Source organism: Calonectris borealis, chromosome 2, assembly GCF_964195595.1.
Source record: "Calonectris borealis chromosome 2, bCalBor7.hap1.2, whole genome shotgun sequence".
Classification (NCBI taxonomy): Eukaryota; Metazoa; Chordata; class Aves; order Procellariiformes; family Procellariidae; genus Calonectris; species Calonectris borealis.
This window is the reverse complement of record NC_134313.1, coordinates 24,735,755-24,756,429: the sequence shown is the minus strand read 5'-3', so window position 1 is coordinate 24,756,429 and position 20,675 is coordinate 24,735,755. Positions and strand designations below refer to the sequence as shown.

General features: G+C 39.3%; 1 protein-coding gene and 1 long non-coding RNA gene across 2 annotated transcripts in view; both read right to left on the bottom strand.

Moving 5' to 3' along the window:
* LOC142078608 (uncharacterized) overlaps positions 1 to 20,675 on the bottom strand; it is a 390,353-nt gene that overhangs the window by 161,753 nt on the left and 207,925 nt on the right. The window lies entirely within an intron of this gene.
* The window catches only part of RGS22 (regulator of G protein signaling 22), a 75,060-nt gene that overhangs the window by 13,594 nt on the left and 40,791 nt on the right, over positions 1 to 20,675 (bottom strand). The window contains exons 16-26 of the mRNA XM_075144506.1: positions 20,311 to 20,403; positions 19,612 to 19,778; positions 17,610 to 17,772; positions 16,849 to 17,007; positions 14,976 to 15,035; positions 12,798 to 12,959; positions 9,645 to 9,824; positions 7,905 to 8,066; positions 4,036 to 4,143; positions 2,255 to 2,357; positions 1,566 to 1,675 (exon numbers count right to left, since the gene is read on the bottom strand). Coding sequence (XP_075000607.1) covers positions 1,566 to 1,675; positions 2,255 to 2,357; positions 4,036 to 4,143; positions 7,905 to 8,066; positions 9,645 to 9,824; positions 12,798 to 12,959; positions 14,976 to 15,035; positions 16,849 to 17,007; positions 17,610 to 17,772; positions 19,612 to 19,778; positions 20,311 to 20,403 — 1,467 coding nt within the window. The remainder of the gene's footprint in view (positions 1 to 1,565; positions 1,676 to 2,254; positions 2,358 to 4,035; positions 4,144 to 7,904; positions 8,067 to 9,644; positions 9,825 to 12,797; positions 12,960 to 14,975; positions 15,036 to 16,848; positions 17,008 to 17,609; positions 17,773 to 19,611; positions 19,779 to 20,310; positions 20,404 to 20,675) is intronic.

Genomic DNA, 20,675 nt, shown 5'->3' with positions numbered 1-20,675 from the left:
AGAAGAGGAAACCCCTCAAAGGCAGTGGGAACACTTGAGCTATTGGGAGGGAAGGGGCAGGGCAGGCAAATTTCCAGTGGTGTTGGAGAGCGGGCTGCAACTGAAAATTGCAGCCTCAAAGGGACTGAGAAATAAACATGAGATTCTCAGTGAGTGAGGAGGAGATTCGATGACAAGGATCAGAGGGATATAGAAAGTAATTAAGATCTGAGAAGCTAAGAGGAATGAGAGACTTCAGAAGAGGAGCAGAGAGAGCAAAGAGAAAAGAAAAATACAGACGTGGGGTTTCTTCATTTCTTTTCTTTTCCTTTTCTTTTCTTTTCTTTTCTTTTCTTTTCTTTTCTTTTCTTTTCTTTTCTTCTCTTCTCTTCTCTTCTCTTCTCTTCTCTTCTCTTCTCTTCTCTTCTCTTCTCTTCTCTTTTCTCTTTTCTTTTTTCTTTTTGGGAGAAACCTCTCAAACCACTCAAGACCTCTACTTTCTCATTGTGTTTGCCGGTACCACAGCCTGATGCTTGGCGGGTATGCAATTCTCATATTTTGAATAACAGGGTGGGCCAGGGCTGCAGCAAGGACCACAGCTACCTTGTAGGCCCTCTTTGAGCACTGGGCCCAGCTGGAGGTTTCTCAGCTGCAGAGCAGGACCAAAGCCCCTGCGCAAGGACTCCCCACACTGATATACCACAGCCCCTACGTGTGAAGCAGAACTGCAGTACAAAAAGGCATAAATGTATGAAATATAGTAACACCTGCAGAGGTGCATAAGGTCCAAGGTGACTGGATGACTTTAACTGCAACTAGAGGAGGTGATAAGAGGGCAGAAAGAGAAAGAGGGAAGACCGAGGAATGCTGCAGTTTTCTCTGAAGCCACATACAGAAAATGCTGCCAGAGGAAGAGTGTGTTCAGGCACTGGGAAGCTTAGGAAGACTAGTGAGGGCAGGACACCAACTCGCCTAAAATAGCAGTGTTGAAGTACAGAATTAGAAAAGGAAGGAGGAGCAGAGAAGGAAGGGGAGCAGTAGTCCAAGTTCTATTAATTTTTTTAAGTCCATCTAATTTCAGCATAGGCTTAAAAAAACAAAACAAAACCTCCAGGGGATTCTTCTATCTAGGAATTCAAGCTTTGAAGCAAAATCTGTTTTTCTGTCTTTATCAGATCTCTTTGCTGTCCCACTTCTTTCTCCCATTCTAATAATTAATTGGCTTTGGCAGAGATGATCTATTGCTAGTTTTGTGTCAGGCCCTTGCCAGTAACTCCATGGGGTTTGAGCTTCCTCCAGTCATCTCATGCTCCTATTTAAAATATTTTAACTGGAAAGCTTAGATAATCGCATTTCAGAGACTACCATTTTGCAACAAAATTCCATCTGGTCAACATTAGGTCCACTAACTATGGCTGAAGTGAAAAATAATCTTGCCTTCATGTTGAGGCTGTACGGCTTCAGTTAAACGTGATTTGGAGTGGGATAACTTGCTACTAATGAGCATCAGCACTGACAGCAGGAATTTTAAGCAGCTTTTAAGAATCCAAATTTCAAAGCACACTTGTTGGCAGTCTGGTACTCACTTTCTGTTTCTTGGGAAGATTTGAATGTTTCTCCAAAATCACACTACTCTTTGGAGAAATGGTGGATTTTTCAGAGTTTCCAGGCTTCAGGAGGGACATAGACGAGGTACCTGCATGTGGAAAGAAAATTAAAATGATGGGAAACTGACGGGGTTTAATATTACATAGTGCTATTGCTAGCCCTACTGCTAAATGGAGCTATTTAATGAACAAACAGGTCATAATATCCTTGGGGAAGACCTAGGAGGATATTCACGGCTGAAACAAGGATGAAGCAATGCCTCTTACATCCCCTGAAAACATACTGACAAACTGGTGAGAAAAAAGTTTCATCTCTTTGGTTGTATGTAAGTTGGTGAAGCACAAGAAGCCAGGGAGGTGAAATATGTATGTGAACCAAACAGGATTGCCATGTCACTCTGCAGAATGAAGAAATGGCCATATTCCTCTCTGCAGTAGGACCCGTGCAGTAAAGGCAATGCTGATACCCTGCAACTTTCACTTTCCCTTTCTTAGAAAACTTACCGCTCCCGAGTATGGTGCAGAGAGCAACTCCCCTGCAGACAGCATAAGAGAGGCAGAGGTTTATGTATGCAACTCCAAAGGAGAGCAAACAAAGTCCTTACACTGAGAGAATTTTACCTAAGCTACGGGCTTGTCCTCCTAAACTACAGAGCTTGGTTAACAACCTGTAAGGAATGATGATGAGTTTTTCTCCAGATCTTCTTGCATTTTAAGGAGTATTCTCTCCTGCTCCAAGGCTTCTATGTACTTGGAATAGGACCAGGAAGCCTGCAAGAACCATTAAAAACCATCAACCTCCAGACCATATCACTGGTAGTTCCTGGTCCATTTCAACAGTGAGACAAAAAACTTGTTTATGTTATATCCCTATTATTGAATAATCACAATTATTAAGAAGAAAAGTTTGTCATGCCAATACTGGAATCATGGGAAAAATAGTATTGCTGCAAATAAGCGAATCTCAAAACACCATGAAATGCAATTTAAGCAAGTTTGACAGATACGGTGTTTACATTCATTTATTCTCCATCCGTGGTCTGAGTCCTATCCTCTCTCCTTTCATCTTCAAAACCTGAATACAGCAGACCTTTCCCCTCCCAAAATACCACTTTTGTGCTATTGAGGACTTGATTTTATCTCCCTGCTACATCCTTCCAGTGTGTCCTTTCTCAAATCATCGAAAGTCTCATTAGCCTTACAGTTCTTTCTGCCTGCCCTCTCCGGCAGAATGCTGCTACCACTAGAGGCAGATCAACTGGACATGTCATCCTTTCCTTTTCTAAGGAACAAATGTTGCTCTTTACAGTGCAACAACCACAGTTCAGGTTCCATGTAAATTTTAGGTCACTCTCCCAAATCAGTATGGGAACTGTACTTTTATTTGGCCTTTTTTTTCCTTACAGCATGAGAAGTTTGGCGCCAATTTGTCATGTCATGACTCAGTAAAAAGAACTTCTAGCATTTTCCTATAGCAGAAAGGGGCTTGGAGAAGAAACTGCTCTATAAAAGATTATTGCTCTTTCTGCAATTACCTGCCTCTTCTTGAGGACTTAGGCACAAGGTATTGATACACTGGCTCACTCAACTCACTTTTTTTTTTTTAAAATAGGTATGAGCAAAAGTAAAAAGGTCCATTTAAGGGATAAGAGCGGTTTTCTCTGTGGTTTCAGATTCTGGGGGTGTTTCAGACTGCCTGTTTCCATATTCTGCTCATCGCTAACATAATGCCACGGGAAGAGCTCTATGGAATACAAGCAGTGGCCAAAGTGCGATTTACTCCTGCATTGTATGACATAGCTGTGATTATGTGGTTGCACAGATTCCCCATTATGTTATGGCCGTGTCAACTCAGCTATGAATGATCCCTTGATATGCCCAAGGTGGCGTGTCTATTATTCCTGTTTCTCCAATAAAATGACTGTTACCTTTTCACTACAGATTTGATGCATCATGACAGTTGTTCTGGAAGAAGTACTAAAGAGCTATTTTCTGTCAGACTTTCTATTCAAATACCTAGATTTCCTAAATGAGTTCAGCTTCAGTTTTCGACATACGAGCAGAACAGGACTCAAGCCTAAACTGAATTCTTTCAGGATATGAATTTCACAAGCAATGAAAAGCTTCTTATTCCAGAATTGAACTTCCTTTTCTTCAATTTATCTTTAAATAAAGATTCTTTTTAAATCTACACACCTAAAGGGCTTAATATGTTGTTAGATAATAATACTACTCAGAACCTACATCTTAAAAAAATTACTAAATAAAGAAAAGAATTACTTGTAAGGTAGGTAAACTTATAACAGCGAGGTTAATTGTAGAAGAATGAACAGTTATCAAAGAACCATGTCATAGTAGTATTCAATACCAAACCCCACCTTCCCATTCTCCCAAGATCATTGTATCTCTTGTGAATGATGATATCTGTAGCAACATGTTTATTATTCACCTGCCACCCATATCCATTTGAAAATGATGCTGGTCCTCTCTCCACACCAATCTCATCTACCAAAGCACCGCTTGACAGACTGATGAGTTTTGTCCCCACTTCTTTACCCTGCCAGTAACAAGAACTCATAATTAGATGTAAACAATAGTTACTGAGCTAAAGGAGAAAGCAAAGTCTGAGGAAGCAAAAATTGTCACTGGAAACGAGATAGTGTCACATGCAGGAATGTTTTGTAATACCCAGTTTCATAATTCATCACGTTGAGCATAATAAAAAATAGCAGAAGATACTGCTTTTTTAAAGCATTTCTTTGTCCTAATCGAAGTTTCCTGACCTCTACACTCCTGCAGACTATCTTCCTTTCAGATTCAATACCTGCTCCAAAATACAGCTAAGTGAGAGGGCAAACCTGCAACAGAACATGTTTTAAAGACAGAGAGGCCATTGTGATCCTCTAATTAGGCCTCAGGTATAAATGTAGAACATAGGATTTCTTGTGATTAATTCCAGCTTGGTCCAGTAGCTGCAAATGAACTACAGTATACATGTTAGGAAAACAGGCAATCTCATTTAAAACATTTACAGTGAAGGACAAGGCATTGTAACCCTTGCTAAACCATTCTAGTGATTAACTATTTGTCATTTTCATGTTGCTTTAGTGTTTTATTAAGGCTGCACCTTTGCATATTCTGTCTGATGATCCCAAAACTCTTTGTGAACATTAATCAATGTTCACATTTAACTTCACATAATTAACCCCATGTTGCAGATGAGAAAGTGAGAAAAAAAGAGAGGTCAAATGGTTCCCAAAGTCACTCAGAAAGTCCCTGAAAGAGCTGGAAAAGGATCAGAATATCCTACATACTTGCTCCCAAGGTGCGTTTTCCTTCCTTATCACCCCCACTGTCCTATGGACCCATCATCTATAAAGGTGACTTTTGGGTATAGAACTTCCCAGGCAGTGTAGTGTTTATCTTCTCTCCAGAAGCAGGCTCACAAACTCAATTGATGGAACAGGGATGCCAATGCAAATACAGAAATACTGTATATACTAATATACTACAGTTTATGTTTGCTAGCTTTCTCAATGAGAATGGTGAATTAAATGAGGTCTTTAATAATGTCTTCTCATAATAAATTAGGCAATGTTATGGCAATGTCATATCCCATGACAGTACACCACTTACTAACAAATAAGCTTACTGCTAAGAAGCTTAAAGAGAGATGAGGGAAACATGGAAAAGGAAAATTAATGGTTATGGTTTTACCTTTCTCTGCTAAGGGCATGGAAAGAATAAGGACAGATTTACAGTGTAAGTTAAAACTATTTTGTACACTTGAAAGCAAAAAATCCAAAATCTGTTTTGGAGGTAAAATGCAATTGTGTATGCAACAAATTACAAATACTGGCATCAAGGCAGTCTGCAAAAAGTTACTAATGATATTTTTTAAAGTATGTGGCATGTGCATCTAGTAGTTAACAGAGGCACAGATCCACAGACAGGCCCAAGATGAGCCCTTATAGCTGTGCCACACTAAGGGTGAATATGTGAAAACGGAGAAGCAAACCATACTCTCCCAAGGCAATATCTTTTAAAACAACTATTTCAGCTCAATACTGAAGCAATCACATTATGTTGAATGTTCGAGATTACTTCACCCTGTACCTACCCATCCCTGCCTTCCAGACACTAAGCTTAAAAGAGGTCTCTGCATTGTACTGTGCTTGCTTGGTGTCCCTCGCTGTCAGCCACTCCTCCCCTGCACTGAGTCCATTTACAGGAAGCCTTCGATAGGATTTCCCCCATAAATAACAAATAGGCACACGCAAAAAATATTGAGATAGTCAAATAATACCAATTCATGCATCTTTGTCCAGTGAAAACCTCCCTGTCTGCCCATTTTTTTCCATTATACTACATAAAAGTCCAACTATCATCCAGTCAGTTCAGAAAGTGAGGTTAGCCCAGGTAGATTGGGCACCCCAGGGACAAATTTGTGAGAAGGGAGAAAGTAAAATTCCTACCCCAGGACCATGATTGTTCTGTTTGACATAAACCCAAAATGGCAACTGATTTGGGGGGGGGGGGGGTTGGTGTGGAATATATATATACACACACACACACACACATATATATAAAAAATACATATATGAATATATATAAGAAAAAAATATCGTTTCTAACCCTTGCCAGAGCTTTCCTCTCCTTCAACATGAGCCTGGTGGGGCAGAGGAGCATAGACATTATTTTAAATGCCAAGAAATCATCACCTTCTACAAGCTGCCAAGCGAACCTGCTGTCGCAGGTTGGATGAACCTTGTCGGTATCCTTCAGGGATACTGAATCATTTGAATAGCTACGTTGGCACTGAGGGGACAGAAATCTCAGGCAAGAGAACAGGGAGTGGCAAATTCTTTAAACAATAATAGAAGGGGAAAAGGGTTTCAAAAACTTATCTGTTCCACCTATTCTTTCAAGAGATGTTAAAAGGTAACTGGTTTACTGATAATTTTTTGTGAGAATAGTCTGCAGACTGTTTACTGAACTGCATTCTCTGCCTGTCACTTTCTAAAATTTCTTACCCTATTTCCCAGCTTAGAAGGGTAATTTACCTTTCCCATTTGTTCCCCATAAAAGCTAGGCTTTTGTCCTCCTGGCCAAGATTTGCTCTTTACTTCCTTGGTCTTAATCAGAAATCTCATAGACAGGCAACAAACAGATGGAAAAAATAAGTCTGTGAAAACGCAAAAGTGCATTACTTTGAAATATTGCATTCTTGCACTAAAAGTATTGCCAATGGCCTTGCCAGACATATCTGTATGGAGGCAACGTGCTTTGGAGAAAGGAACATGAGTTCTTGGATTTTAGACTTCACTTGACATTGGTGTGTGGCCTTGAGTAACACTTCACTGGTCCTCAGTTTTCATGTGTCTAAAAGAGGATAACAATGCGTACATGTTCTTACGGGCACATATGTCTTTATCTGTCCAGGTACTCATGTGGTTCTCATCATGAGTAATATCTCAACACATGTGTACATGGTATTTAAAATATGTAAAGTTCTTTTAATGCTACTTATGATAGTTTGCAAGTCAAATAATTTCTCTGCCTTTAAAGGAATGTTCTCTCCTCAAAGCTGGCCAAACAATTACATTTCGTAAAAAATAAACTTTTGAAAAGCCTATAATCAATAGAAAAAAAAATCCATGATATTTTAATAATAAAATTCCAAGAAAAACAATTTTACAAGCAAGCATTCCACTGTAGAGGTCACAGTTCTGTTAATGCACTGAAACTGTCTGGAAACTCATTGTGAACAGTCTAACAATTTCACTGTCAAAGCTGAGAAATATTCAAGAAAAGACAAAGACTATACAAAGCAATTAGCACATAAATATTTTTAAAAATAACGTGCAGACTTTTCAAATGCTCCTTCTGAAAAATAGATATGAAATCTGTTTTTGTTTTGTTTTGTTTTGCTTTCAATAGTGACCCAGGACTGTAAATTCTAAAATAGGACAGTACATACTGAAAGTGCAAACAGGTCTGCAGTTACCCATTGTACATATGGACCATACATAGATTTTTTTTTTCTTTTTCAGTCTTCTCTTGGCACAAAAGATGACTAGAATACATTTTCCCCTCTGCTTAATGAAAGGAGTATTCCACTGACTCATCTGCTTCAAGTTAAATATATGTATATGCATTGGCAGGATTGGGAACTAATTGCCCTAGGACCGGGTCGCATGTAAAACTTGAATTCTAACAAAAAAATTTTGGTAGCTTTGGATCAGGCTGAGAAAGGGATATTTGAGTTCATGTATGTTTGCTCTTGAAGGAGTTTTTATGCAGTTCGTCAGCTGTCACCTGAAACTTTGTGAGCCTTACCTCTGCTCTTTTGCCTTCCTTCTTTCGCATCTTTTTTCCCTTTTTTCTCTCCAAGTCAAGTAGAATTTTGTCACTAGCCAGATTGCTTCGAAACTTACAAAATTTTGGCCAAAATTTAAACAGAAGAGCAAAAATAGTCATCTACGCAGAAAGAAAAGAAAGTCAATCTTGACCATATTAAGAAAACAGAGTTTACTGTAAAATAAAATGTCGTTTACCATGAGAATGAAATAACTATTTCTTTTTGAATATACAGCCTTGTTCCTCCCACGTACTGTGTCCTGACATTTCAGCCCAGCTTTGCTCGGCACATGCTTTTCATCAGTGTGTTTATTACTGGTGAGAAATCTTCCTAAAACACAGTTAAAAGGCACTTTCTTTTTTTATATTTCCCTAAACAATTGTTTGCATTAATGAAAACATCCATCATTTTTTACAATTATTCCTGATAAAATGTACACCAGTAGAATTGCTTTTGCACCACTGTTCTGCTCAAGTATTTAAAATATTCAGTTCTTAGGGAGAGAGGGTTTTTTCCCTCCTTAAGAGAAAGGAAATACTTTTTTGCCTCTGGAAAGGCTCTTAAACCACATTACAGATCTATGAGCAAATCTTGGATAATTTTTAAATGATATAATCTCTCACAGGGTCTTTTTTGAACTAGAATAAGAAAAACAATTTTAAAAAAGCAAACAGAGGGGCTCAGTGAATTCTGTTGCTGCACGTACTAAGGCTCACATTTTTCAATTTATTTAGATGTTTAATTCTCATTGAGAAACTTGGCTTCAAAGGAGCCGAGCATGCTCAGCACCTCGCTGCTTCTGGCTCAACAGACTTGAAAATGACATGTGAGTCACTGTCATGCTCCAGTCACAGCTTTTTGGCCAAGTTCTTCCCTTGGTTTTGTGCCACATTTCTGGACTTCACTGGGTTTTACACAGGCAGAAATGAGGCTTCTTATTTCTCTTAGGACCTGTATGAACCCTTTTCTCTGACAAACCATTTATCTTCTGTGATCCAAACACTTTATGGACTCACAGTTGATGTTTAAAGGTGTTGGTGGCAATTTTATGGGAAAAGAAGAGGAACTAACTTTCTTGGGTTTAGAAGGTAAGTCAGAGAAGACAGTAACAAGGAATAAGAAAACAGTAAGTCTGTAGTAAAGGTTCACAAATTGCTGTTCAGTCTGATTAGTACAAAGATCAGAGAGAAAATTGTCTACAGCCATTTAATACATTACATTTATACATTACATTAATACATTACATTTCTGTAATGAAGAAGGGAAAGACAGTCAGTAAGTTAAGCTGTCTTTGTGCTTTACTCACATCTGCATTTTTTTTCATAAACTACAAAAACTACAAACTTTCTAACTACAAATTACTTCTCTGACATTAACCAAGTGGGAAAGAACAAGCAATTAAAAACGTAGAAGGAATTCTGGCAATAGAAAGTAATTCTTAACACAGACCTGGATAACACCTTTCCAGGATCAGCTAGCTGTCAGAGATTGTCCAGTTTATTGAGCAGTAAATATCTGAAGCCTCTCTGTCATCTCCACCATACAATCTTCATTGAAATGCATGACTATAGTGTTCTCCTTCATACCCAGGCTTATGTGTGGAGTCCAAATTGTTACATAAGCAACAAAGACTGTCCTTAAAATCAAGCACACAGACTCTAGTCAGATCTGTTACAGAGATTCTCCCAGCTTCTTACCTGTGCTTCTCTAAAAATGTAAGGTCCTAGTTCTTTCCTGTGCTCCAGAATCTTCTTAGCTTGTTCAGTTGGGATGTCAATCTGCAAAGCTGGGGGTACGGTGGAATTAATAAAGCAGTCGATAATAGCTGTGATCTTTTTCTGGACTGTGGCATCATCACAATGAGAATGACACAAGTCCTGAAAGACGAAAAACAGTATTTTCAGTCAATGGAGAGAGAGACGCAAGACCCTTTACAGGGGCCCAGTGATCAAAGGGTAACAGTCATACAAAAATAATTATACAATAGATTTCTTCAGTATGTAGGGCAAAATTCTTATAGCAAATGTGCGTGGTCAAAGACATAGTTAAGACATGAGTGGGACTTCTGGTTTGCAAATGCAGATATATAGCAATTATTTCTTTTAGGTGATAATCTCTGCCTGCATGTTCTGGTGGAACAGGATAGTTTTTATCCTGCATTCAGTCTAAGTACATTACTGGCAAATAGGAGGCATATCTGAAAAGAGAAACACACCTACAGGAGTGAAATGCACTGATTTTCACAATGAGGCTGCTATGACTAGCATAGCTATGGTAACTAAGAGGCAAAGAAATGCTCTAAATACTCCAGGAAAAGAGGTGAATTATTTAGAGGGTACGAGGTATTATAACCAGGAATGTTGGCACAAGAGGGGACAATTTCAGCTACCAGTACAATCTTCCACTCACTGAAATCTTCTAATTTCCCCGTTCATTAAGATTTTCTAGTTTCCCAAAACCTCAGTGTTTGAAATAACTCTGTGCAGAACAGAATACAAAACAAACCTGAACTTACAAGGGTGAGATCTCAAAGAAACTGTGGGGGTTTTCTACTTTTTTTAATGTGATCCCATTGTTCTTGTAAAACCTGTTATTACTGTGTTTTCACACTCTGATGATGCTACCATTGGACTTTGACAGGAAAGAAAAATAATTCAAAGAACTTCCTTCAAATGCTTTGAAACACGAACTTTCCATCTATCCATAAACATCAAGAAATTTCTATAACACTAGGAGATTATCACATATATCTACTAAAGACACAATGAGCACTCTAGAGAATTTTCAGGAAAAGAGCTCTCTAAATGAAGAATGTGCATTTAGTTTTGGTATAGAAGGCTGGATATTTACTTTGCAAAGAAATTAAAAACAGGGCTTTTAACCAGAAATGTGGTATGTGAAAGAGATGGCTTGTTTTATTATGAATACTTTTTGTTTTTGAGAAGGAAAAAAAGAATGATAACAGCTACAATGAAGAAAGTAAGGCAATACAAAAGCACATTCAACAATTGTTGAATATATCCTAAAAATATATTATGGCTTCTTTCGCTCATCTAGCATAGAAGAAAAGGCAGAGAGCTGCAGTAAGAGGAAAGACAAACAAGCCATATGATATGAAGAGCATGAGACGTGAGCATAGAGGAACAGATGGAAATAATCCACAGAGTTATATTTCTTCATATTTGTTAAAAAAAAAATTTTTGTTTTTTGATTGTCCCAAGATGTGCCGCCAGCCCGCTGTGTTACGAAGAGCAATGCAGTCATTGACTCCTAAAGGGAGTTCTGTCTAAACTGATGGCATGATAGGGCTCAGACAATACAAGTATGCACTGTGTAAAGTGCTGCCCACGTCTTTGGCAATATTCCTCCAGTTCAGCCTGACCCACAACCTCCTACTACTCCAGCCCTTTGCTTCTATAAAGAGCATCAACTGCCAACCATGACAAATCGCATGCGTGTAGGAATATGGTCAGATTGTACTTTTTCTTGATAAGAAGACAAATAAAATTAACATAGATGAAGGAGAGGGGGTGGGACATAAAACAATGAAGACTTTCTTCAGAGAGCAGATCCACAAAGAAAACAGTCTAAACTACAATCCACGTTAATTTGCAGAAAGTTTCCGTGTCCTCCACAATGTAGCAATGAAGAGTCACAAATCTGAAAAAACATCAAATATTTTGAGAAGGATTTATGTCATAGAACTTCAGGTGCCTTCATGTCAAGTTTCTAGTCTAAGCTAGTCACTCCATAGCCAAGAGAGAGACAGCAGCAGCCCCAGAGAGCATTTCAGCGGATGATTCGTCACTTGGGGATCGGAGACTCTGTGAGGAGGGGAGATTCCCCCTGGAAACAAAGGAGCTTCAGCTTCTAAAGCAGACCCCAAATTCAAATGCGTAAAATTAAACAGTGAAAATACACCCATATGCCTGCAGCAGGATTTCCAAGTGCTACTACAGCATCAACTGTGTTTACCTCCTAATTTCTGAGCATGTTAAGGTAACCTCCTGCTCCCTGCCTGCCACGTGCACACAGGCTATGTTCAGGAGCCCAGGAGAGGCTCTGCACTCCAGTAGCACTTTTGCAATATCCCAGAGGCAAAAGGAATGAGGCACAAGTGAAAGATCCATGGTGCCCCTGCATTCAGTCAAGGGCGCTACTAGGAGGCTGCAGTGGGATTTAAAGGCTCACTCCAGAGTATTCCCATTGTGTTTCGCCCCACACAGCAGCAATTTCACAAAGGAAAGGGGCATGTATTTGGGAGAGAGGCAATCCCTGCTGACCTTCCCCATCACGTTTCACCTTGGCCACATTTTCAGCTGCGGTCGAATGTGACTGTACAGAGTGGAAGGGAGCTGGGGTCTGCATTGTACATATAACCTTTTTGGGTAGGTACTATCTTTACATCTGTACATTTGATTGAATTTAAAAGTTTTCTCTGATTTTTGAGAGATTACCAAATTCAGCAATAATCCCATTATTTAACAGTATGTAACTATAAAGACAGAATGAACATTTTAATGCTCATCTAATATTTTCTACTGCTCCACAGATGTATACCAAAATCTGGGAAATAGCTAGTTAGTAGTGTCCCTTTAGAGACTCAGAAGAATGTTACAGTTTGAAGAAGCATAAAGAAATACAGGGATAATTCAAGTCATCAGAAATAGCTACCCTTAAGAAGTGAGGATTTTCATTGAAGAAAAAACGGTTTAAACAGTGAAAGAGATTTTACTATGAACAAGAAAATGCCTAGGGATATTCTTGTTAAAATTCTCCTAATACGCAGTAATGGATGCATTTGCTTACAAATTGAATGATATTCCCCTTGCTCCATTTTACCACCGTACCTTATACTTCTGTACCTCTTGCCAAAAGAGCACTCCGTTCTCCAGTAGGTCTCCTTTCAGTGACACAAAGCGTTGAAACTGATTTGCTGTCACAGGATTCAACAGCGCTTTGCGGAAAGCAATTATTTCACTAGATGAAGAAACCCACTTATTGTCCACATGCTGTCAAAAAAAGAAATAAATGCACCAAATAAACTTTGTTTCAAAAAGCAATAACAAAGGCATTAGTTAGCGTAAACTGTCTGATTCTTATCTTTGCACTGACCCTAACTTTCAGTAGTTTATGAGTTTATGACATGGATACAATAGAATGTGGCAAGGTTTCATTTCTTTCTTTCCTCCTTTTTTCTTTTTTTTTTTTTTCCAGTTTGGTTTGGGCAACATTTTTTGGAAGACGTGATGGGAGAGGAAATGACTGACAATGATTTAGACCATATGACTACATACTATAAAGTATGGAAACAGCTATTGTTATTGATTATGGCAACAGGCTACTTTTCTAGAGAACAGTTTGAGTTTTGTGCAAACAAACAACAAAGAAAAAGGAACAGACAAACCACATAGCTTAAAGTTGTAAAATGCTTCTGACAGGGATCTCACCAACAAAATGAGCTTTGAAATGTGTTGCCATGATCGCCAACAGAAGCTGGAGAGTTTGTTCTGTGTGGATTAAAGCTACCAATAGTAAAAAAGAATTTAAAGTCGTCGAGACATTTTGGAAATCCTCATGCTGCAAAGCACAGAGCAGTAGGCAGCCAGGAAAGGGTGGAGAAAGAAAGATGGCTTATGCAGGGACGGTTTGTTTGAAATGAAGTTCAGGCTGGCCTGCCTTCCCGAACAAACAGTTCTTGTGCTGTCACTGAGGAGCAAGCCAAACAACCCCACTTTGTTATCAGATAGATGAATGAAAACTATCTTCTAACAGTGGTATAAAACTCCTGAAGTCCTGGAGGGATGGAGTGCTGTTCATCGGTCAGCGTGGGACAGAAACTTTTTTAGTTGCTGCAGGCAGTCGTGGAAATCTAGCCTGATTCTAAGCTGAAAGTCTTTGTGCAGCTTCTCTTAAAAACAGGGGTTAAGCTTAGTGTCCTGCCGCAGAGCCTGCCAGGGACGAGAGCCTACCCTTGCGAGAGGGTGGGTGATGATTGTCCAAAGGGTCCTTTGGTTAAAATAAAGTCTGCTCAACTTAAACAGTAAGGTGGCATCTTCTCAGCCCTCCAATTCTCCACGTGTGTTCTATCCCCTGTGTCCAGGATTTAGGCAACTTTTGGGAAAAATTATTTCTGGGGCATATTCATGAAGCGAAGAACAAAACGTTGCTCCCACCCCTATGTTAATATACAAACACTGCTTGTTTTATGGGTCAACAACCTTGAAGCAGAACATGGAAAATAACCATCTTCCTGACAAACAGACAAAGGGAAAACTCAGTTAACAGAACCCACATGCACTTTGGATCCGTTTCGAACTAATGGTTTGCATGGATAATTGGTGACCGGGTCTCCAGTTTGATTTCAACAGACAATAAAAGTTCAACTGAATAAATGTACACAACTTGTATGTTGGCAATCACAAAGAGTTCACTGCTCTTCAAGAGGAAAAAACTGGCAAACATCTGATGAAATGTATTATTACAAAGGTTTAAGATGTTTAAAATTGATATTATCTTAGTGCTGTAAGATTAAAATACAATTCTAAATGAAACAGATACTGTGAGATATGATTAAACCTGCCCACTCCACTGCATACTTCACATTCCCTTTTGTGTCTGCACGTAATCCACTCACAATAATAAATAAACTACCAGATGCTGGAATGAACAGCTTGTCCTAATAAGTCCACTGCATGCAAAATACAGATAAATGTGAATTAAAGGTACAATGCTAGTTTGAGGAGGGTTAAGAGTGCTCCAAAGCCCAGGACAAGAGACATGTTTTTTTCAAGTATGACCTCTCCAGTCAGGAAGGGAGAGAAATTTACCGTGAACATCCAGCAGGGACTGAATTCACCAGTAATGTGAGTAATCAGTCCACTGTAGCCAATACAATCATGCCTGCTTTTGACAGCATTAGGTTTGGGCCTCACACTGTCAGCAGGGAAATTGTGAAGTATGTGCAAGGTCCAAGCAGAAAAGACAGTGAAACTGCAGACTCAAGAGACACAGTAAACTTCACTTGCCTTCCACATCCTAGTTGTCTTCTGTTTTTGGCGTGGAAGATCTTCAGTTATGTCCCTTATCTACGGTTGAACAAAAGATTAGCATTGTATTTTTTAACTCTTGTTTCATGTTCAGCCCTCTAATGATTGAGACCACAGTGGCAGAATAGTTGATATATCTTTATTTGGATCTTTATACCTGAAACTTGTTGTGGACCCACACTGAAAGCCATCCCTTGTTCAGCTATAGATGAGCACATGCTCATTAAGACTGGGGAGTTAGAGAAGGCAAGAGGCAACGGCAGTCAAACTGTGCTCTTCCACTGGTTTACCTTACCCATAATGTTCTCAGTGACCACTTATGTTGGGAACAGATTTTGGGCTATAACTTTTTTTTTTTTATGAAATGTTTTTAGTTCCTTTGGACAGCTGTATCAGAAATACAGGCTTGATCCTGCAGCTTCTTTGTAGCAAAAATACACCTCAAATCAAGGGCAGATTTTCTGAATAAGGACTGCATAGCTTGCCCACAGTGTTTGGTCACTGTGAAATACGAAGCCAAGTGGAGAATGTCATCTGGTTTCATTTCTTCTAAAATACGTTCTTCAAAGGACCTTTTCATCCTCTGAATTTGCAGTAAGAAAGAGAAAAGAGCAGTCAGACATAAATGGAGTTAGGAAAAGCCTAAAAGCTCATTAGAAGTATGTATTTCCTGTAAATAAACTCCTGTTATTAGAGTGGGATACAGCATTTTCCAAACTGCATGGGCAGCAGGTGCAAGAAGAGGCATAAGCTAGCTTCCAGACCCGGAAGCAGCTTAGCCTTATCGCATGGGCTTGTGCCACGGCTCATAAAGGAGGCAGAGTTCAGCTAAAAAAGGGCAGAGGGCTGGGAAATTTTGCTTTAACATAATCATTATTAAAATTACAAATTGCCTTATCAGAACCTACAGTTTTCAGATTGCTTAGTGCTCTGAATCAATGAAAAGGATCCAGTTCAAATGCACTTCTGACAACACTTCTGACAACCTTCTTGATGTTAAAAAGATCATTGAAAACAAGTTTTATGAATCAATGCAGTCCGCCTATGTGTGTGCTTGGTAGAACTGTCAAGTTTCCTTCTGCTATGACATTTGCATTTCAGAGTTTTTGTGGAAGTGCAAATAACCAAGTCTTTTTGCATCTGTCGCCAGCAGGATGATCTCCCTCCACAGAGCCCAGTCACAGAGGCACTCTCCTAAAAGTCAGATGTTTGCTCTGCCCATTCCCCAGTCTTTCTAATGAGCCAGCAGGAGTGAAAGGCTTCTCATTCCCAGTTTTCTGGCAACTTTCTGAAGTAACCAATTGGAAAAAAGGCTTGTAGCAGTTAACCTCCCCACTTAGCAGAATTTCACAAGTCCTGGAGTCATTTCTACAGGCACTGTAGCTCCAGATGGGAGAATATGGACAGCGTGAGAGAGAGAGAGAGAGAGAATACAGCATGGGAAGCCCACTCATTTGCTTGTGTTCTTGTCCCCTTGGGCAAATCCTTTACATAAAGCAGCATTTTTTCTGTATGCAAGTGTATGGCTAGGGCAGAATGGCATATGGAGAGTGCAGCACTACAGCAAAGATTAGTTTAGTCCCCTGATAGCCTGGTTGGCAGCAGAGCTAACACCAGCTCCTTCAGATTTAGGATCTAACAATAATACCGTCAGCCAGACTAAGCCTTCAGAGGAACTGCCTTCACAATTATCAAGCTAAATGCTTCAACCTGTACACGCTAGAGCGACTTTTTCAATGTAAACTGAATGTGAGTTGTGGGCTGCTTTTCCTCTGAACCATTTTATCCCAATGGTAAATTATGAGCCAAACAAAAAACAATCCCTGATGTGTTGCTGTTGTTAAAAAATTACCTTTGCTTGTCCCTCCGCCCCATGGTGCTCATCTGCCAGGAACAATGGCAGCCATTGTTTTTCTAATCTCTTCTGGACGCATTGCTGAATTTCTAGCAGAACCACCGCCGAAAGTTGATCATGAAGGATTTGTCCCCATCCTCCACCTGAATGCATTAACTAAGTAATCCAAACACAATAACACATGACATAAACTTTTGTGTGTACCAAAAGTCCTTTATCTCTCTACATCCTTGATTTAGCAAAGCATGAGCTTAACTGTAAGCAAAGCATTTAATGCATGCTTACACAAGGCTCACATGTACTTTTCATAAAAGAGAACAGATTACATTTGTCCCTACCTATAATAGAACACAGACTCCAGCAAATAATACCCAAGCTTGACCGAGTAAATTTCCTAAGTATCAAGATATGTCAGAGTACCACAGCTCAGACTCGCTGTCTGTGGCTTTACTGACATACTAAAATAGAAAGCTGGAACAAGTCACTCTGCCTGAAAACCATTTTTACACTTTTTGTGAGCTCTGGCTGCGGCCTCAGATCAGGGTTTAAGAGAGGTGTTCTGTAAGGATGGGGGAGGAAAAGCCTGAACAGGAAGGAGGGGATCCTCACAACCAGAACAGAACCAGATTTCTGGCCAAAAATACAGGTAAGATTTGAGGAGATAGCTTGGGGAGAAGCTGGAGTAAATCTGCTTATAGACTTTTATCTCAGTCACATTCAGTGTGATTGTTCTTTATGAACGGTTTTGTAACTGATACCTGTTCTTGTTGTTCTCTGGTAGCTGGGCTGTTGGGTCCGAAGAAGTATTTTTTGTTTAAGTACTTGTTTTTAATGTCCTTAGATTTTTCCTCCCTTTTTTCTTTATCCTTGTGGAGCATCTTTCTGAACTGTTCAATATCTAGCCAGCACATGAGATCCATGCTACAAACAAATTTAGACAGAATGTTATTTCACTATTGAGTTAATTTCATCAACATTCTAGGGAGTTACTAGTTCAAGCCACCAAAGTGTTCAAGTCCTAAATACCAGGTCAGATTGGACTGAAATTTTATGTCATTTTTCCTTTGCTTGTACCGTCTGGTGAGACCATGGCACTTGCTGAACAAGCAGATCAATAACAACCATAAATTTTGATGAAGAGGCAAATGACACATTTGGGGTTTTTTTGCTGAAATTTTCCAGACTGCATTAGTTCTAGGATCCCTTCAGCTTATAGTACCATTAAGCATCTTCACTGTAGCATGCCAACTGGACTTCATATTTACTAGGTCTGGACCCAGCTCTAAAACACTGTTTTGTGAGACTTTTTCAAATGTTTCTGTTCATTATGAATTTTTACAAAAGAAAATTTCTCCATAAATTAAACATTTCTCTGCCTGGCTCTATCACTTAAGATGGGACTTGTCTGTGATTAACAGAGAGGCAGGAAGTTCCAGAGGCAATTCAGCATATCTGTCCAGGACCCCATCCTGCCAGTGATCTGTTCTCTGGCGATTCCTACCATTTCCCCAGTTAGAGAGGAGCTCTAGACCAGTGATCTCCAAAGTGGCGTGTGCGCACCCCAGGACTGCGCGAGACGATTCATTGGGGGGCAGGAAGAAAATGTTAGAACTTCAGCAGCACATGTATATAATCTATATAAATAAAAACCCAAACATATATTGAGGGTGCATGCTCAGAATTTTTTTACTGATGGGGTGCACTTTCAAAGAAGTTTGGACACCACTGGTCTAGACAACTAACTCAGAACTCACTTGACCATAGGCACCCACAGCATAAGAATCTCCATCTGAACTCACTACCTACAGTATTTTTGTAGCCAGTGAGCAGAAATAGCCATCTTTAGGAATGATCCATCCAAACTGGTTTTAGATGTTACCTTCAGAATTAGAAGAATTGTGTCCAGAAGTGTGTATTTCTCTCTCTGACTACAAAGGGAACCTATGATGATAAACAGAAGTGATGACATTGAGTCTTGGCCAGAGGAATCCTGTGCTAGATGTCAGTCTCTGGGCTGACCAATATCCAATCTAAAATTATAGCAGTGCTTGACTAGAAGCAATAGGCAATATGCAAAGCATCAGCTCATGGGAACCCAGGTTAAAGAAAGGAAGTGACTATATAAGGACTTGCTGGCAGTTACTTAAAAGGTATATCTGCCTTTTCCTAAAACGGGGTAGAGATCAGCGTGGGGCTTGGGAAAAAAAAATAAAGGTGGCAAACTCACATTTACTTCTGCTAGAACTTCTGTTTAGATCTTCATTTTCAAACAAATGGGCTCACTTTTTCAAAAACCCTGCATAAACTGTATCTGCTACGAGCTGGTACTTAATTCTGTTCAGATCAGTGCAAACACAAAACTGCGTTTCACTCACACTGTGAGAATAACGTGGCTGTCTTCTATTTGTACATTTTTATAACATCCAGCTTTAATTTTTAAAATGTACTAAATTGAATCTGTACTAAAAAAGAGAAATTTTTACTCATTATAGGCTAATTGCTCTACTCAGGGGTTTGCCACTAATCAGAGCAGAAACTGAAAGCAGAACTATAATACAAACATGTTATGACAGGAGGATTTTTACCCCATAAATGTTAAGACAATTCAGTTGTCTGAACAATGTGCATGTGTATTTCATAAATATACAAACACATTTTAAAAAAGACTAAAATCTGTGAACATTTAGTTAGCCAAGATCCCCAGCAAAGATTTTTTCTGAACTTAGAAATGGATGAAATAATAATAATGAAGAAACATACCCAGCAGAACGCTCATTAAGAAAAGCCCAGAACTGTTCTAACTTCTCTTTGTCGTGGATCAGGTCAGATAGATTAGGACCTGCCAATTCTTTGGGAACTTGACGCAAGTGCTGACCTTCTTTGAGAGCATCAGGGCAGGATGGCAGACCAGTGTCAGCAACGGTACTCTGAGGGAAGAAATTATTTCACTTGCATAACTCCTTTTGCCATCTCTATATTTTGCTCAGTTTAATAATCCTTGCATTAGATAACTTCTGTCTCTGTAGAACAGCTTTTTGATTGCTGAGAAAATAAATTGAGTTAAGGCTCCAGCTCTTAATCAGCTTTAGTTTTGTATTTGCTTTAAACATACCAGTGTGTGCAGGTTCCATAATCAAATAAACCAAGATATACCTGTAATTTACTTGAAATTGAGGTATTTACTCAAGATTAAGGGCCCAAAATACAATCCACAGACTTTAGTGGAAACTGCCTCATTGACTCCAATCATACAGTGATCTGATGTTGATGTAACTGACAGAAGCCCTCTGTTTGTAATTAACACAATGGCTGTCAATCATTCCCCAAAATGAATGGTAGAAATCGGACTACTTGCTTCTCCAAACTGGCATGTAGTCAGTCTTTCATTGCTGATACTCAAAGTGTTAACCCTCTCTGATAGAAAAAGAGTTTGTTTTTGTTAGTAGGTACTTGTCTTACCTCATCCTTCTTGGAACCACTCTCTTGATGCAAAGCCTGGAGCTTTCTAAAGTACACGGAGTCCAGCTGTCGAGTTTCTTCCACCAACTCCACCTAATAAAAATAATATCTTATGTCATCCCTACAGTACACATTATAGAAAGATGGAGAACTGGACGGGCACCTTGCCAGTGACAGTGGATAGAAAAGAATACATTTGCCAGTAATTAGACTGATGTTTAGAAGACACTAGAAGTCACATCCCTGTGACAAACAATTCAATTAAAAGCTCTGGTAGAACAAAATTTTCAGATCTGTATAGGATCACCTGTAGATTTCTACAGAACACCACTAAATAACCTAACTATATCTTTAAGAAAAAAACT